A 17,635-nucleotide genomic window follows, 5' to 3' on the forward strand; every position below is an offset into this window, starting at 1 on the left:
ACACAGTGCAACTAATAGGCTTCATTAAATGTCATTTGCAGCTAATGGGTGACGGGGAGTGGCCGTTTGCAGGCCCAGGTGTGCTCGTGTGCGTACGTGTTACGGTAGCGGTAAAGCGCACACTTCCTCTTGGCAAATCTTCAGTTAGTCCATCAAATTGATGGTACGCTCACACGAGAGGTGACACAAAACATTGTGGTGTCACACAAAGTTAGCTTTGTGGCTAAGCGTGCGCGCGCGTGTGTGTGTGTGTTTTGCGGAGGTCAGAGTGTTAACAAGTCTGGTGAGGAGGGTAGCGGTTCTGCAAACCATATTAGTGGTTACTTGCAAACCCCACACATAGACACGCATGCTCGTACACACACACACACACACACACACACACACACACACACACACACACACACACACACACACACACACACACACACACAGGCATTAAAATCCACTTATCTATATGATGTGCCGTAATGACTCACTGACAGCTTTATGACAATAAATGCTGTGTTTCCTCAAATTGCGTCCCAAAAATTTAGACACAATTATTGTCCTGATAGGGTTTTTAAAAAGAAAAAGAAAAAGAAAAAAAGGAAGGCGTTAGTCATGGAGGAGGGGAAGATTCCCTCCCTAAATTAAGTTTAAAGGGGTAAAATGTGGATCAAATAATGCCAAGGTCTGGAAAAGTAGAAAACACATAATTTTGTCAATTATCTGATATGCGAGGGGAAAAACAGGCTTTCATAATCGGCATGACTCAAAATCATACTGTGGAAATTCCTTTTTTTTGTCAAAGCCAAATGTTTAGTAATTGTTGCTGGCTGCATTGTGACTTGAATGTCTTTTATGATGCATCAAAATTAACCAGATAATTCAAAGAAAATCATTTGATCTAAAAAAAAAAAAAAAAGGAAGAAAAAATACAGATCGTTTAAGACGCAAAGCTGTCCATAAACACTGACAAAGATTGCTCGTGATTGTTTTGGGAAATGTGTTAATTATATAAAGAGTTGATTAGTTTAATAAGCATATTTTACAATAAGAATGTTTCAATGTTGAGCAGAGGGTTGAAATACGGTATTATGACCGTCTCTAGAATGTAAATAAACATAAATGAAAGTATTAAAGATTTCTGATTTTGCTGAAATTTTGCCATCCACATGGTATCAAAAGACAATTGTAGGATGCATTTAGAATTTTTAAAAAAGTTAATTTTTGTGGCGATAGTGTCGGAAATGAATGGCTAGTCGTTGGAAGAAGGCAATTCCGTGGAAAGTTGTTATTATAGTATTACTATATTTCATATTGCCAGGTTTGCCATAGTCATTCATAGTGTCTGAAAATATGGAAATTTATCAATTTATTAATAATAAAAATATGAAAATTTGTAATTGCATTATTTCATATGGTTTTATTCGTTGCAATTAATAATGAATTATTTAATGAAATAAGTCCATTTAAAAAATGAATGGATGTGTTTTTAATTAATTAAATACATTTCACAGAACATTTTCTAAATGAATGCGACACATTTGACACGACTCTTGCATTGTGGCTCTCATGCATCATACATTTCCTCTTGTAATAAATCTCAGTAGAACAGTTAGTGTCTTTTTTTGTGCGTGTCATCAGACAACAAATCAGTGATAATGGGAGTCACACCAACTAAAAATCAAGAGCAATGAAATGAGGGAGTAGGTTAAGAAGAAAGGGAAGATAAAACAAAAAAGAAACAAAAAGAACCTTCAAGCTTTTCCAGAGGCAGCCAGTCACTTGTGTGAAGCTCCTTGAAGATGTGCCAAGCGCGGGCGCGGGCGACTGAATCAGTGAGCGAGCGAGTGAGTGCGTAAATGAGCGAGTGAAGGCGCGCGTGCATGTGAGCGTCTGCGGGTGCGGAACGCTAAACACAAAATCGTTCAGCGAGCGTCAGAAAAAGTGAGGAAAAGAAATAAAAAATCTGCTCTCCCGTTCTGAATCATCTCTAATGTGTTTTTGCGTGAAATCATAGTATCGCCTTGGGGATCTGTCCTGGACGTCTATATACAGAAGTCTATAGTGTGTGTGTGTGTGTGTGTGTGTGTGTGTGAGCGTGTGAGCGTGCACGCGTTTTCCCTTCCCTGGCCGGACCACACAGACGCCTGGCAGCGTTCCACCGCAGTCAGCACGGCTCCTTTTCACTCGCTTTTTCCTCTTCCTCTTTTTTTCCCCCTCCTCCTTTTTCCCCCCTTTCTCCTCCCTCCATCTCTGGTTTTATCATCTGCCCTCATTTCTTCCAATCCCTCTTCCCTTGATACCAGACCCCCACGGCGGACGGGCGCCTGGCTGTCACCCTGCCTCCAGACCAACCCAACTCCACACTTTTTTTCCTCTGGAAGTCATCCACTGGAATAATTCATGACGTCGAAAAAGAAAAAGAAAACGGTCATTGTGAGAGGCCCCAGAATTTAAAATAGAAGAGAGTTCATGGATGATTGACATCCACGCACACGTGTAGTGAGGTCTTAGTCCGACACAAAACACGCTTACTTAGAGTTAATCTGACACAAACGTACATGAAAAGGCAATAGTGGGGAAAAAAAATGATAATCATAGAACTGAAATGGTTGCACAACTTGGCTAGCAGCCGTGAGGAAAATGGATGGATGGATGTACAAAAGTGGGCCAATGGAATAGAAAGTACCGAAACTAAAAAGTTCTGCTAAACTAAAAAAAATTGTGGGGATAAAAACAAGATGACCGAAAATGGCTGTGCAACATGAAAAAATAATGCAAAGTTACTGAAACGTTATGAGAAAAATTGGGGGATTTTTTTTTTCATAATTATATTTTTAGGGAGAAAATTAAGTATAATTTGTTAGTTAAAATGTTTAAATTTTATTGAATAAAAGTTGGATAGTTTCAGAAAAAAATTAATAAAGTGTTTAATAAAGTTAAAGTTTTTATGGATAAAACGTTTAATGTGATAATATAAAAGTTATTTTTTTTTTTTATAAATTGTACATTTTAATTGAAAAAAATGTCTTGAAAGTTCTACATAAAAAAAATAATTTTGAAGAAAAAAGTTGGGGCGGTTTTAAGGACAAATTTTTACAGTAAAGTTTACATTTTATTGAATAAAAGTTGGATAATTTTAAAATAAAATATGTTTAATAAAGTTAAAGTTTATGGATATTTTTTGTTTGTTTTTTTGTTTAATGTGATAATATAAACGTTTTAAAAATTGATAAATTGTACATTTACATTGAAAAAAAATTAAAGTGGCCTTTTAAAGAGTTGGGGGGGGGGTTATTAAGGACAACATTTTACTTTTTTGTGAGTTGTAATTAAAAAATAATAACAATTTGAGTATGATTTTTTTGAAATTTTGGAAAGTTTTGTTGTGCTGTTTTTAGAAAATTAATTACCATAACGTCCCTGACAAACTGTAAGTTTTATTATTTGACAGTGCTTAACCGCTCTTTAGTGTGATTACAAATTGTCTTTGCTTCTTCTTTAACCATTAGTCATGTCAGCCACGTTTCAACCGGCACATTGTGATTCTTACTGGTTAAAATGTATTTTGCTTAATTCTAGACAAAGCCAAGCTTGTTTTTCCAACTCTCAAAGCTAAGCTAAGCTATGATAACATTTGCCTTTTTGTGTTCCTGTAAAGCGACGTTAGCCCCCATAAATCATGTGGAAACTCTCAAGTCTTCCCGCTTGACATTTATTTTGCTCAATACTGGACAAAGCCAGGCTTGTTTTTGCAGCTCCCAAGGCTGAGTTGTGCTAAGCTAAGCTAGCTTTGGTGTCTTGTGTTCTTAAATGCCTTCAAGCAGAGTGTAAAACTAGCTCAACTGTCTACATGCATAAAGTAATTCCAGTTAGACATCACACAAGTGTTTGTCCTTCTCATAGTTTTCACATTAATTCAGCAGACTGCAATCATGTGGTAAGCTCAAGGATTTCAGACTGAGAAATAAATCATAAATCAGTATTGCGTGAGGTTGAGACAATGTTAGCGTAGCGTAGCATAAATCAATGTAAATCCCACCTGTCCCTGTTTGAAATTTATTTTTGTACGATTCTACACAAATTCAGGCTTGTTTTTCCAACTCGGGTTGAATAAACTATGCATTTAAGCAATGCTAAGCTAGCTTTTGCAGTTCTTGTGTTTCTGTAAGGCGCCATTAGCCTAGCTTAGCATAAATCAATAAACCACAAGTTTCTCCACTCCGCAAATATTTTCCTTGATTCTGGACAAAGTCTGGCTTGTTTTCCCAACTCTCAGTGGTGCCGTAAGATAAGCAAAGCTAAAAGAGCTTTAAACTGGAGTGACACAATGTTAGCCTAGCTTAGCATAAATCAAGAGGAAACCCACAAGTCTCTCTGTTTGTTTTATAACTCAAGGCAGAGCGAAGCTAAGCTAACAGCAGCTTGTGTTTGCAAAGCAAAACTAGCCCGGCTGCCACTGCAAATCCCCGACACGAATGGTTGCCTTGTCCGTGAAAGGAAAACCACCTCCATTAATTATCATCACACAGCTTCTTTATTCTCCCTGCCTGCTTCTCTTTTGATCAGATTAGCCCGGCGCGCCACAGAGCCTCACTTGGAATAATAATAAGTCTTCTTGGATCACTGTTCTTCCGACTACTTGTGAGCGTGCGTTTGCACGCGGCCGCCGAGTGGTCGCACATCTGGTGCAAATCTGTCCTAGCTTCCGGCCGCCGGCTGGGGCATGGAAGGAAGTGGCGGGGAGGGCGCTATCGCTAATCTGCTCTGCCACACTTTCCAATGATGGGAAGTAACCAAGTACAAGCACTTTTTCTCCTGTACATAAGTCGATTTAAATTTTTCTGATGACGTTTTACTTTTACGCCTCACATTTGTAAACAGATATCCGTAATTTTTTTTAACCTCCGCAGATGACTCCATGTAGTGAGGTGAAGTCAACAGTGCTTGAGTACTTGATTGACTAATTGATTGAAATCTTGGGGTCTTATGAGGCGGAAATGAAATGGACAAAAGTAACATGGAGGAAGGTTAACCGGGGAGCATGAAAGACAACTGCAACAGACATGTTACATGTAAATATGAAGAAAGCAGAGTATGGTCTCGTGAACAGTCCAAGTACAGTCTTCCTAAGAATATACGCAAGAACGTTCTTCCTCGGAATACAAGTTTGTTTGTAAATTGGAACGGCTGTGCGGCTATGTCTACCCCACCCCACCCCACCCCTCCCGCCCCCAAGTAGCAGCATGAAATGCATCTTGAGATATTTTCTTAGCCAAGCCTAAGAAAACAACATCCATGCGTATTTGGTTTATTCGTACTTTTGGTTTATACGTACATTTTAAATTGGTACAGTACTTGTGCCGCTACTGATGACGTTTCACCAAATCGCAAGGACATAAGAACAGACAAGAATGCTAATTGAGAAAATTGTTATGATAGCACAAGTCCAACCAATGCTAGCTAACACTTGGTTAAAAAAACAACAACTCAAGAGTAAGTCAATAGTTATTAAAATGAGTATTGTTTATAAATGGCAGTATTTCTTTATTCATTGCTTTTTTGTGCCTTTTTTTTTTAACTTAAAATCAACCGAGTGACAACTGGAAAAACTAGCTGGTTAACCGTTAGCCATTTGGTCAGCAAAATGACACAAAAACTGCGTAAACAATTGCCACGTTTTTTGTAAGCAAAATAAAAACAAAACATTAGAAGAAAGGTTGTAAATTTTGGAGTTTTGAATTTTTGATGAGAGTGTTCTCATGCATATTTGCGCTTCTTTGCTTGATGATTGATCAATTTTCATTTTCTTTTTGTTTTTTGTAATTATGTAGATTATTCACTGAAAATGTCACCTTTCCAATTGTTGTCTGCAGGCCAAAGCAATAACAGTATGGCTTTACTGCCATCTGGTGGCGTTTTATATGCCAAAAGATTATGTTGAAGTGAGTTGAGTAACTTCATTTAGACACCTTCATCCTTTACCGCCATCTTGTGGCAGCTATAGGCACTTGTAGTACAGTGTAAACCTTTTTACCTTTTTCCCTATTCGCGGTAGGGCTCCACTTTTACCAGACGTTTTTTTTTTTTTTTTTTTTTCACAAGTACTATATACATATATACTTTTAGCCATGTAAAAGAGTGTGAGTACTGTTGCCATCTCTGCTGCTCATGGCGGCGATGATGATACTGGGAATGTCGGGGACTTTCCCCAACAGTGGGTGAAATCATCCGGCCCCTTTCCCTGCTTCTTTTGAAACACCCCGGGCTCATTGCTCAGCAGTCTGTCCAGAGTTCCGATAAAGCAGCTGAGACATGAGCTCGGCCCTGGCAGAGTGTACAAGGCGTAATTAAGGCCCGCAGAAGTCGAAATACGCTTACTTTAAAGCCATGAAAACCGCATAATTGGGCTCAATTAAACGTTTCTGGAGGTGGAAGTCCACCCGACAAGTAGATGTGGTTAAAGTACTCATACTCAGTCCTTCGCTAGAAGTACAGATACCGAAGTAAAAACTGCAAACTTATTTTCTTGTACTGTAAAAAAAAAGAGGGCTAAAAACCAGCAATATAACACTTAATGAAAGCTAACGCTGCTATAGCCTTGAAGTCTTCCCGTGTTTGTTTTCCAAGCAACCATATTTAGTGTTGTAGTGAATCCCTTAGTTGTTAAGTCACATGGCATCCAGTTTGTTATTAAAAGACAACTTGTTAGCATTCATGGGCACGGCGACTCTTTACAGGGAAGTCGAGAAGCCCTGCGGCAACAATGTGGGACATGTGATGGGATCAGTGTGACGAGACGTGGTCGGGGGGGGGTGGGGGGGGGGGGGGGGGGGTGTTGGATTATGCAATGACTTGTGACTCAATTTCCGGGACTTTCTTCCCAAATGAAAGGCCTTAATTATCTGTGAACATTACATAAATATAATAAACAGCATGGATCTACTTGGAAATTATAGAATAGGGACAGTTTGTAAATGGTCTATTTGGGGTGTGGCGTTTTTTTTTTTCAGCGGACAGCGAAACCAGCAATTAATATGGCCATCTATTAGAGCAGAGGCCACTATTTGAGCAAATTATGGAAATGACAAACAATTGACAAACATTTATTTTATTATTTAAACGACAAACACAATAAAAGGTCAATTTGTAAATGGTCTATTTGGGGTGTGGCATTTATTTTTTCATTGGATGACGTAACCAGCAATTAATTTTGGCATCTATTTGAGCAGAGGCCACTTTTTAAGGAAATACTGTAAACCTTTAAAAGGTCTAATAGGAAATTATGGAAATGAAAAACAATTGACAAAAATGTATTTTATTATTTAAACAGGGCATTTATTTATTTTTTCAAGGGAGGAGTGGACGACATAATCAGCAATCAGCTGGGTATCTATTCAAGCACAGTTCACTATTTGAGGACATACAGTAAGAACATAAAAGCAGATGACAAAAACGACACAATAAACGCCAATTTGTAAATGGTCTATTTAGGGTGTGGTGTTTATTTATTGATTTTAATATTGATTGACACAAACTGGCCAGCGTTGCTCTATTTTATCTTGAAAAGCAAATACATTTTTCATTTCTTAATAGTCTGCACTCGTGATGAAAATGTTGCAAAATGCCATCTATTTAAGCGTAGCCTAGCTTAGCCAAGCGTTGCCGGCGCAGTATCTGAGCAAGTTTTTCCCACTCGAGATCTTTTGAAGACACGAGGACAACAAAGACTTTTGGTTTTTAAATGTCTCCCCACTCCCGTAAGCAGGTTCATCTGGATTGCGAGTGACGCTGCCGATTGTTAGCGGGCCAGCTGGAGCGTTGCCCAAGCGCGACGGGAATTCCATCGTTGTCTGATAGCAGCGTAGCATCAAAAGGAAACAAAAATCCAGACTCCACACCTGAGACTAAAAATAAAACTAGTGAGCACGTCGTCCATTATGGGAAGGTATGAGTGTGTCAGATACAGTAAGTCACGCCTCTGAGAAGCGCAAGTGTGACAAAGGGGTGTCGAAATTTTGCCAAAGGAATGCAGGAGGAGAGCGAGGCAAGAATATTTGGCAGGGAGCGCGACTCCTGTAGGGATAATAGCGGCGTGGCGTGAGAAACTCTGTTTACCTGACGAGCAGGCCTCGGATTAACGAGCGTACTGCTTCCTTTCCCAGTCGGAGGAACCAGAATCACTCGCGCTCGAGTTTGACTGACTCAAACTAGAATTTCGGATGGGCTCTCCAATTAACTCATTAACTGCCATTGACGGCTATAGACGTCAAAAATTCATTTGAACTATTTCTATTAGTTAAAAAAAAAATTTCAAGAGTATGAAAATCATTTTTTTTATTGTATTACAACAGATATAACATTTGTGATTAATCGTGAATTAACTAGTGAAGTAATGCGATTTTAATTGCCTGACACCCCTAATTTCTAATAATCTTTTCTTTATAAAAAAAAAGATTTTTGAAAAAAAATACAATTATTTTTAATTTTTTTATTTTTACACACAAAAAAAAGTTAGTTTCACATTTTTTTCCACTTTTGTTAACAAGAGTATGAAAACTTAGAGAAAAAAAATTGTACATTTAGAACAAATATCGTGAGTTAACTATTGAAATCATGCGATAAATTAAAGAAAACTTAATCGTCTGACGGCCCTAATTTTTTAAAATATTTTTTGTTCTTTTTTTTTTAATTAGGCGATTCAATTTTTTTATTGTAATTAATCACATGACTTCACGAGTCAACTCAAGAGTAATCCCGAATTTTATATCTGTTCTAAATGTACAATTTTTTTTTTTTATCCAATAATTTTTTTTCCAATAGAAATAGTTCAAATGAATTTTTGACGTCTATTGCCGTCAATGGCAGTGAATGAGTTAAGTCATAGTCACTTATTATAAGTCACTTCTAACATAAATTTTCCTACCCGTCTATTACTATCAAGTCAAATTACCGCCACTTAAGTCACCATTAAGTCACATTAATCCACCTGCATTGCGTCCTCAGGGCATCGTCAGAAGCTGGAGGACCCTCCAAAGTCGGGCCTGTTCTCGGACCGCCTGAGCGAGTTGGAGAGGATGAGGGTTCGCGTGGCGGTGCCATCTCAGGCGCAGCGACCGCCGCTCAACACGGCGGCCAATTCGTTCACGACGCAGGGACAAACGCAGATCAGCGGTAATTAAATTGTTGGTTGTTTCAAGTTGTTATATATAATACAATTAAACAATACGGCTGAATAATTAATTGAATTCAAATGAACATTGCACTGTAATAGAATGCAACTCTAATTGAAGTCGATAAAAGACCTTGAAAAAAAACTTTCAAAAGTTTCCTCGGCCTGCTTTAGCTCGTTTCGCTGCTTGTTTACATGCTGCTGCCTTTTATAAAGCAAACAGGAAGTTGTTCTCCTGGAAGGTAAACACTCCAGACTGAGTCCATCAAAACACACCATCCCCGCAACACTACTTGAACCCTTCTCCCCCCCACCCCACCCCCTCCCTCTTCTTCTCCCATCAGACCCGCGTCAGTCACAGTCGTCGCCACCGTGGTCCTATGAGCAGACGTACCCATCCTACCTGAGTCCCATGGCGTCCCCCTCCGTGCACTCCACCGCGCCGCTCTCCTCCAGCAGAGGCACGGGCCTGCCCTCCATCAGCGACGTGCCCAGACGCTTGCCAGGTCAGACACATCCACAACTCAGTGAATCAGTTCCACTTAGTTAAACGCAGCCTTGAGATAAGAGTTGAATCAATTCCATGACTACACTCTTCTTTCCCTATTCAAATGAATGGAAATGGCATTTATCAGTTCCGAGTAATGACATTTAAAAAGAGTGCAAACAGTTCGGTTCAATGGGCATTGTGCTGCTCCTTCTGGTGTGCATCTTGGCCACCAGATATTTTGTAGATTTACATGATGGTGCTTACTAAGCCACAATAATATTAGTCATTAGCAGGGGATAAACACTATATGTCTGTGAGGATTGTTATACAATGGACCACCACCAAAAAAAAGTCCCCCAAAAAAATGTGGATAAACCGCCAATAAGTATTTTTCACAAATAAATGTAAATAATTATTTTTAAATATTTCTTCTAAAATATTGTGGGGGGAAACATCCATGTTTGTGTTCAAATAAACATTTATAATACCTCAAGATCAATGAATGCTATCCGTTAGCCCATCGATGGCATTTTGCATTGTTTGTTAGCTTTAAGCTAAATGAACTCTACTAGGGCAAAGCTATGCATTTTTTGGAGTACTTCACTTTGTTTTTCTTTAGTTTAGTTTCTTTTGAGCGTAATCTTCAACTAGGAATGGCAAACACCGTGAAGCCTCTTTTTTTTTAATCAATGGTTCACAGTCACCATAAAGTGCTCATATCTCAAATATTTGCTCTCAAGAGATCGTCCCAAATGATGGTTCGCATCTGAAAAGTCCGGTCGCTTGTATCTCAATGAAGCACTGTGCTTAAAAGCCGAAATGTTCAACCGAACCGTATTAATTTCGTCTGCTAGCTTCATGCTAACATCATTTAGAAGGGCTGACAGAAATCGACAAAGATGTGAACTGCTATCTTAGCGCGCACGAGCAACAACGTATACATTTACTTGAACAGTGATATAGCGGAGGAACACTGAGCGCACGAGTATGCCATGTATGAATTTGTTTCCTCTTTTTCCCCCGATTGTCATCTTTTGATTCTAGAGTTGCCGAAGCAGCATAATGACAGGCTGGCTGATTAGTAACATCATCAAAGTGCTTTTATGGACGATATGCTATATATATATATATATCGTGTGAAATTGCATTAGTTGGCCTGTTTGTATCTGCCAACCCCGCCCCCCAAAAAAAAGAAAAAAGAAACTGAAGCGCTCCTTTTTAATGTCCCAACATGCCGCCAGACAAGTTTGCGCTCTGTACACCTGTTGACTCACTGCCATGTTTAAACGAAGTCAGCTGCCTTACCGGCTTTGATGACTTTGGACTTTCCCTGCTAGGCTTTCATTTTGTCGCTCTTTGTTCTCATTCGTTCGAGGTGCCGCGTATCACCCAAAATAATATTTAGGTACCCCTCACAGTAACTTAAAACAAAAAAGGTCACATATAACAAAAAAAAAAAGCACACACGCCAAAAGTACCCTCACACTAAAAATTATTCACACTCACCAAAATCCTGTCACACCTACCAAAAAAATCCCACAAACAAAAACCTCCCACTAAGTAAAAAACATGTACACTCAACAAAATTATACTCTCACCCTCACCAAAAAAATCTCTCACCTTTTTGGGAAAAATATCTCCCCTACTTGCCCAAAAAATGTTCACACTTGCCAAAAAACTCTTACACTCACACAAAGAAAAAACTCTTTCTCCCTCAAAAATGCGCATAAACCTCTCACAACCATCACAAAACCCCTAACACTCTCACAATAAAAAAAACTCACATGTAAGCTATTAAAAAAAATTATACAAAAAAACTCATACAAAAGATTCAGACACACACAGTAATGAACATTTCACACACAAAAAAAACTCCTCAAAAAACGTACACTCGCACAAAAAAAAACGCTCACGCACGTCAAAAAATCTGTCACAATCACCAAAAAGAAACAAAGACAACAAACAAAACACTCTCATTTAACAAAAATACTCACATTAACAAAAAAAACCTTTTACTCTCAACAAAAAACTTGCACGCAAAAATACTCTCACACAAGCAAAAAAAAAACCCCTCACTTTCAGCAACAAAAAAAAGTCGCACACAAAAAAATCTCTCAAACGCACCCAAAATAAACTCTTATCCACACCAAAAACTTTTCATAGTAAAACACACACCAAAAACCTCACACTCACCCAAAAAGTCACTCATTCACTAAAATATACTCACATGAAAAACAAAAAAAAACACTCTTGGATGCACACTTTTTTTTTTTACAGTAAACCTAAAAATCTCTCACACACTTGAATGCGCTTAAAAAACTCTTGGCTGCGCTTAATTTTTTTTTTTTTTAACTGACGCAAAAAACTGACATACCAAAAACCTCTTATTTCATTCACCAAAAAATACTCTCACATTAACCAAAAAACGCTCACTAAACATTCACTAAAAAAGCAACTTTCACACAAAATATTCCAAAAAAAAAACCTCACACACGAAAACATCTCACATTCACCAAAAACTCTCACCAAAAAAAATACAAAAAAAAGGTCACACTCACTCCCAAAAAACTCTCCCAGCCTGTCCCGCCACAGGCTCGCTCATGACCTCACCCACCTTCCCCCAGTTGACATGTTGACACCTTGGGCCGTCACGCAACCTGACCGCGCAAATGTGATCCGGACGGACGCGTAGCTGACAGCATTCAGCTCGTGTGCTTCATTACATGCCTCAATGCACTCCATTGACGTGAAAGATATGATGCAAATATCGTACAGTAGCTGTATAGAACTTTAAACATTGATACATTGATACATTCCATAGAATAGAAATATGTATTTATCAACGTCAACATGCTACATGACTTTATATTCCTTCTAGAATAATAAGAGGAAGTTGAAGGGGGGAATGTCTTTTAATTAGCATCATACGCTACGTGACGCTAACTTGCATGTAAACTGGTAGAGCCCCTCCCTGTCTCTTCACGAGGCCTCCGCCCCCTCGTTCTCGTCCCCCTCGTTCTCTTTTCGCAGCAGACGTGCTGACAGGGAAGACGCCTCATGATTTATGATAAGAGCGCCATGGCTGGACTAAACCACAGAGGGAGACAAATGGGGGGCGAGGGGGGGGGGGGTTGTGTGGCACGGGGGTACGGAGTAGACCTCCCATTCTCAATGAACTCTGCACCCAGCGCCGTGCTCGCCGCAGCCAGTTAGTGGTTTTGGGGGGTACTTTTTATTTTTGGGGATGTAGCGCGCACACTTACACACACGCACTCGCTGGAGCCGACGGGAGGCGAGCGTCGGAGCCACATCAGAGCCCGGGTCCGCCTCATTATGGATCTCATGGAAACTGTTTCTTGCACAAAGTGTTTCCACATGTGCTGCTCCTCGTTCACCCGCACACACACGCACACACACACACGCATACGCATAAATATGCGTAAACATGCAAACGCTTTGTCAGCGCCGGCCGGCGAGACACAAGATGATGAATAAAACAATACAGGCATTTTTTGGCACTTTTAATCCACGCAATGGAAATCATGGCAATAGAAAAAAAAAGGGGGGGGGGGCAGAATTTTTTCATTCATTATTATTTATTTTTTTCCAAGTTCATACTGTGCTCCTCTTTAAAGGCTTTGATAAACAAACCTATTCATTTACGTTGAATTGTTGTCGTCTTTCCTTCAGGTTCTTCGGACCTGAGCCCGTTCCCGGGTCAGTTTGAGCGGCAGTTCCCGGGTCTGTCCTCCCTGACGGAGAGTCGCTTCAGCGGTCCTCGCATGCACTACCCGGCCACCTTCACCTACACGCCGCCCGTCACCTCCGCCATGTCGCTGGGGGGCGCCCACTACCACACCTACCTTCCGCCGCCCTACCCGGGCTCCACGCAGAACCAGAGCGGACCCTTCCAGACCAGCAGCACCCCTTACCTGTACTACGGAGCCTCATCCGGGTCGTACCAGATTTCCATGGTGTCGGGCGGGGAGCGCTCGCCCTCGCGCGTGGCCCCCCCGCCCTGCACCACCGCCTCCACGGGGACCTCGCTGGTCAACCCCAACCTGCCCAGCCAGGCGGACGGCGGCGTGGACGCGGGAGACGGCAGCCACAGTAACTCACCCACCGTTCTAAATTCGGGGGGGCGCATGGATGAGGCCGTGTGGCGGCCCTACTGAACGCCTGACTGAAAAAGGGATTTTTATATTTTGTTTCAAGCAGCTCGTCCCGACTTGTGCGAACTTGTCTTCCTGGAATGTTTGGACCAAAGCGCTCGGAGCAGCAATAAGCAGCACATCCTTCCCAACAGACTTTTTTTGTATCTCTTTCATACCGACTTGGACAAGGTACAAACTTCAACGAACAAAATGATAATAATTACGCTACCACATTGACGTCGGAATTTTACCAGAATTAATTTTATATTTTGAGCAGAAAAGTCATTTGCAGCTTTTTCCAGAAAAAATTACTTTCTTGAAAATTTCATTTACGTTTCTCAGCTATTTGCATTTTCTTTTAAATATACAACTTTTTTTGAAGAAATTATTTTTCTCAACAAACTTTTTTCTTAATTATTCTTTTTAAAATATGAACCTTTTGACCTCAAAAATATTTTTTCTCGCAGATATAGTGAAAACTAAATTCCTGAAAATGACTTTCTAAAAAAAATCTAACATTTTCTCATATATAGGATTTTCGCAAATCTATATTTTTTCTAACTTATTTTCCTGAAAATTTTATTTTTCTGAATTGTATTTTTTTTCCTCAAATTGACTTTATTTTTTTTTATAAATAACTTTTTTTTTTCAACAACAAAAAATACAGCCCTTTTTTTCTCCCAAATAAACTTTCTAAAAAAATTTTTTTTTATCTCAAATATTACTTTTTGATTCACAACAGTTTTTCTAAGTGTTTGTTTATCTCAAATTAAAACTAAACTACAATTTGTTTCAAAATGATACTTTTTAAAAATATAACCTTTCTAGAAATAGGAAATATGTTTCTCAAAATTATGACTGACATAAACTACTTTTTTTCTCAAAAGGTTGTTTTCATAACATTGTTTTTCTCTCATATATATTCTTATAATTTATTTTTTTTCTTGATAATGTACAACCTTTTCTTTGAAAAATGATGCGACTTTCCTCAAATTTCCTAACTTTACATTTTATATCAAATGTTTATCTCAAACGTACAACTTTCTTCTGCCAACGTACTTTAGTTTCTTGACAATACACATTTTTTTCTCAAATAACTTTTTCAAAATATTTGGAAATATTTTGACTTTATCTCTAATATAAAATTTGTTTTTTGTACGATTCCGACGCTATTGTGGTAGTGTAGTTTTTCTTTTCTTTCACGTGTCTTTTGCCCTGTTTGGTCCTTTAAGGCATTTTTTTTTTTTGCATTAGGCATGTTTTTATTTTTGCTATACGACAATACAGAGACGCACTGAGCAGCGAGACTTATTTAAAGGTGTATATTACAGGGCGTTCTGCTTCCTGTTTAACTTATGAAGCCATAACTTATGTATTATTGTATTTTTGAAACTTGACTCATCCCAATATTTTTTGCTGCGTCTTTAGGACTACATTTTTCAAAAGAGCAACAAGGAAAAGCTGGTAGTTAAATAATAATAAAGAAACTCCGGTGTTACCCAAAGATGCAAGCGTTAGCGAAAGCTAAGATTCCGACAATCATTGAAGTTCCGATAAAAGAGCTCAGGACCCGAAGATTTTGTTGTTGTTGTTGTTTGATGTGACAACTTTGAGAAAGTTGGTCAGGGTGTTTGACACTCGCGTTGTTTCCTTTTATAATCCTTTTCTTTGTCATGTTGATGCCATCTTGAATCAGTAAAAGCACTTATTGATGGTTACAAAAGTCATGTGATGTCATCCAGTTACTTGATTGGCTGTTCGTGGTAAGCAATTATCTTCCACCCTACACGTTTAATATTCCACAGTCTCTTGTCATACAATGTTAGTAGGATTTTGTACAAAAAGTATAACAGGGTAATAAGTACAACACGTTTTCAGGAATATGCCAGAGGATTGATTTTTAATCATTTGAATTTTACTTTACGACAGCATGTGTGATAATCCAAAGGTACAACACCAAAACTAGTGCAATTTAGTACAAACACTTCTTTTTTTTAGGGTCATGAATATGATGGATGCTCCCTGCGCTGCATTATATGCCAAAGGTGCAAATTTTTCTGCTAATTTTGTACAAAAACAAAAGCAGTATAATCAGTGAAAACCCCACATTTTTGCTATTCCCTTTGGAAAGTTACCAACATTTTGTAGAATTCTGTACCAAAAATGAATGGTAGTTACCGGTACTAGCAAGCACAATATTTTAGGGTCATTTCGGGGTCAAATTTTTTCATTCATGTTGTTTTGGCCAGTGTGACCTCGACACCAGCACATTTCTTTTTTTCAAAGGAGCCTCTTCTGACGTATATTTAGTAGGATTTTGTACAAAACCAAAACAAATTCCACCATCTTTAGCAGTACAGCATTTTCGTTTTAGTTCATAAAAAATTATGTGTAATTTTTTTTATTACTTATTTTGACCTATTTTATTTTTAAATTACTCTTTTGTATTGACTATATATACTACAACTTTTTTACTTTGTATTCTAAATTTACTTAACGTTTTATTTTATTTAAATTATCAATTAATTGTATTACTTAAGATTAAAAAAAATTATTTTTATTTAAATTAAACCTTTTTTTTTTGCTTAATTGGTCCATTTGATTTTTTGGGGGGGTATGATTTCCTACTAAATTGTGAAAAATGAGTGAAAAAAGTTAACTTTTTTTTATTTGTTGTTGTTTTTTTTTAGAAAGAAGGCATTTTTTTTAAAGTCATCAATCATGATGGACAATTTGCACTATCAGCTCTACAACAAAGTTTCTTGTCACGTAAAAATTGGCACAAAATGCCATGCAGACGTCAATGGTGGGCAGTTGGTTGTCATCAGATCTGTTATTTAGGGACCGCTAATATAATAAAGTCATTTGGGAGGACTTTATTTTTGAAGGTTTGCACGCAGAGGGAATCAAATATTCCACACACACACACTTGACATTCCCGCTGCTTCAGCCTGAAACGTCAAAAGTATTTGTGCTGTAACTGGAGAAAGCAAATAAAAAGCTTTTAGATGATTTGATGGATTTTAATGACATGCTTTTTTTTCACTGTCTCCCAGATAACTACCAACATCTGTCCCCATCTTTTCCAAGTTTTTTTTTTTTGCCTTTTCTTTTTTCATGTGTTTTGTATTCCCGTGCTTGTTGATGTGTGACATTTTAAGACTTACAGGAATTCAATCCTGGGAATTAAATTGATGGATTTCATTTGTCAGGTTGAAGGCTATCTTGACCAAATAAGGTCATCAGGAAGTGATTCATCCAGCTCTTCTTAAAGGGACACTCTTTCTATAACGCTTGAAGTTTGTTGTCAAGCAATTTTGTGGCTACAATTTGGTGGCTTGAGGCCACAAATTAGTATTTTGTGCTCACGTGATACCTAATTTGTAGCCACGAATTAGCATGTTGTGCTCAGGTCAAATACAGGTTTATGTAATTTTGTGACTACAGAATATTTTCCCTTTTTTTCCCCCATTGTCTGTCATCGCACAGTAGTTACTCTAACTTTTCCGTGCGGTGTCACCTTGTGATCGTCGCCATGTCTGAGTGCAAGTTGTCTTTGGATGGCGACGGTGGCGGCAGTTTGGGGTGGGAGGGGGACTTATTTGGGCGTCGCTCACCCAGACTCCCGCCGACGTCAAAGTGGCGTTCCAGAGACGGGAGCAGAGACACGGACATGCCGGGAAGCTGTTTTACATTATTCCCAGACATAATAGAGCCAATCTAAGTGTTCACATGAGTTGGGGAAAAAGAAGAAGGCGTCGGGAGGGGTGGATGGGGGGCTTGGAGGGTTTGAAGCTTCACCATCCGCGTGTGTGTTTTCAGAAGGTTCAC

General features: G+C 38.8%; 1 protein-coding gene across 3 annotated transcripts in view; it reads left to right on the plus strand.

Moving 5' to 3' along the window:
• runx2b (RUNX family transcription factor 2b) overlaps positions 1 to 16,750 on the plus strand; it is a 50,632-nt gene extending 33,882 nt beyond the window's left edge. For all 3 annotated transcript variants that reach the window (XM_086061317.1, XM_086061316.1, XM_086061318.1), the window contains 3 exons: positions 8,995 to 9,162; positions 9,505 to 9,666; positions 13,341 to 16,750. In XM_086061317.1, coding sequence (XP_085917443.1) covers positions 8,995 to 9,162; positions 9,505 to 9,666; positions 13,341 to 13,825 — 815 coding nt within the window. In that variant the 3' untranslated portion in view covers positions 13,826 to 16,750. The remainder of the gene's footprint in view (positions 1 to 8,994; positions 9,163 to 9,504; positions 9,667 to 13,340) is intronic.
• Positions 16,751 to 17,635: the final 885 nt, after the last annotated feature.

Source organism: Leptonotus elevatus, chromosome 18 (genome assembly GCF_054856555.1).
Source record: "Leptonotus elevatus isolate MCC_2025b chromosome 18, RoL_Lele_1.0, whole genome shotgun sequence".
NCBI classification, from domain to species: domain Eukaryota; kingdom Metazoa; phylum Chordata; class Actinopteri; order Syngnathiformes; family Syngnathidae; genus Leptonotus; species Leptonotus elevatus.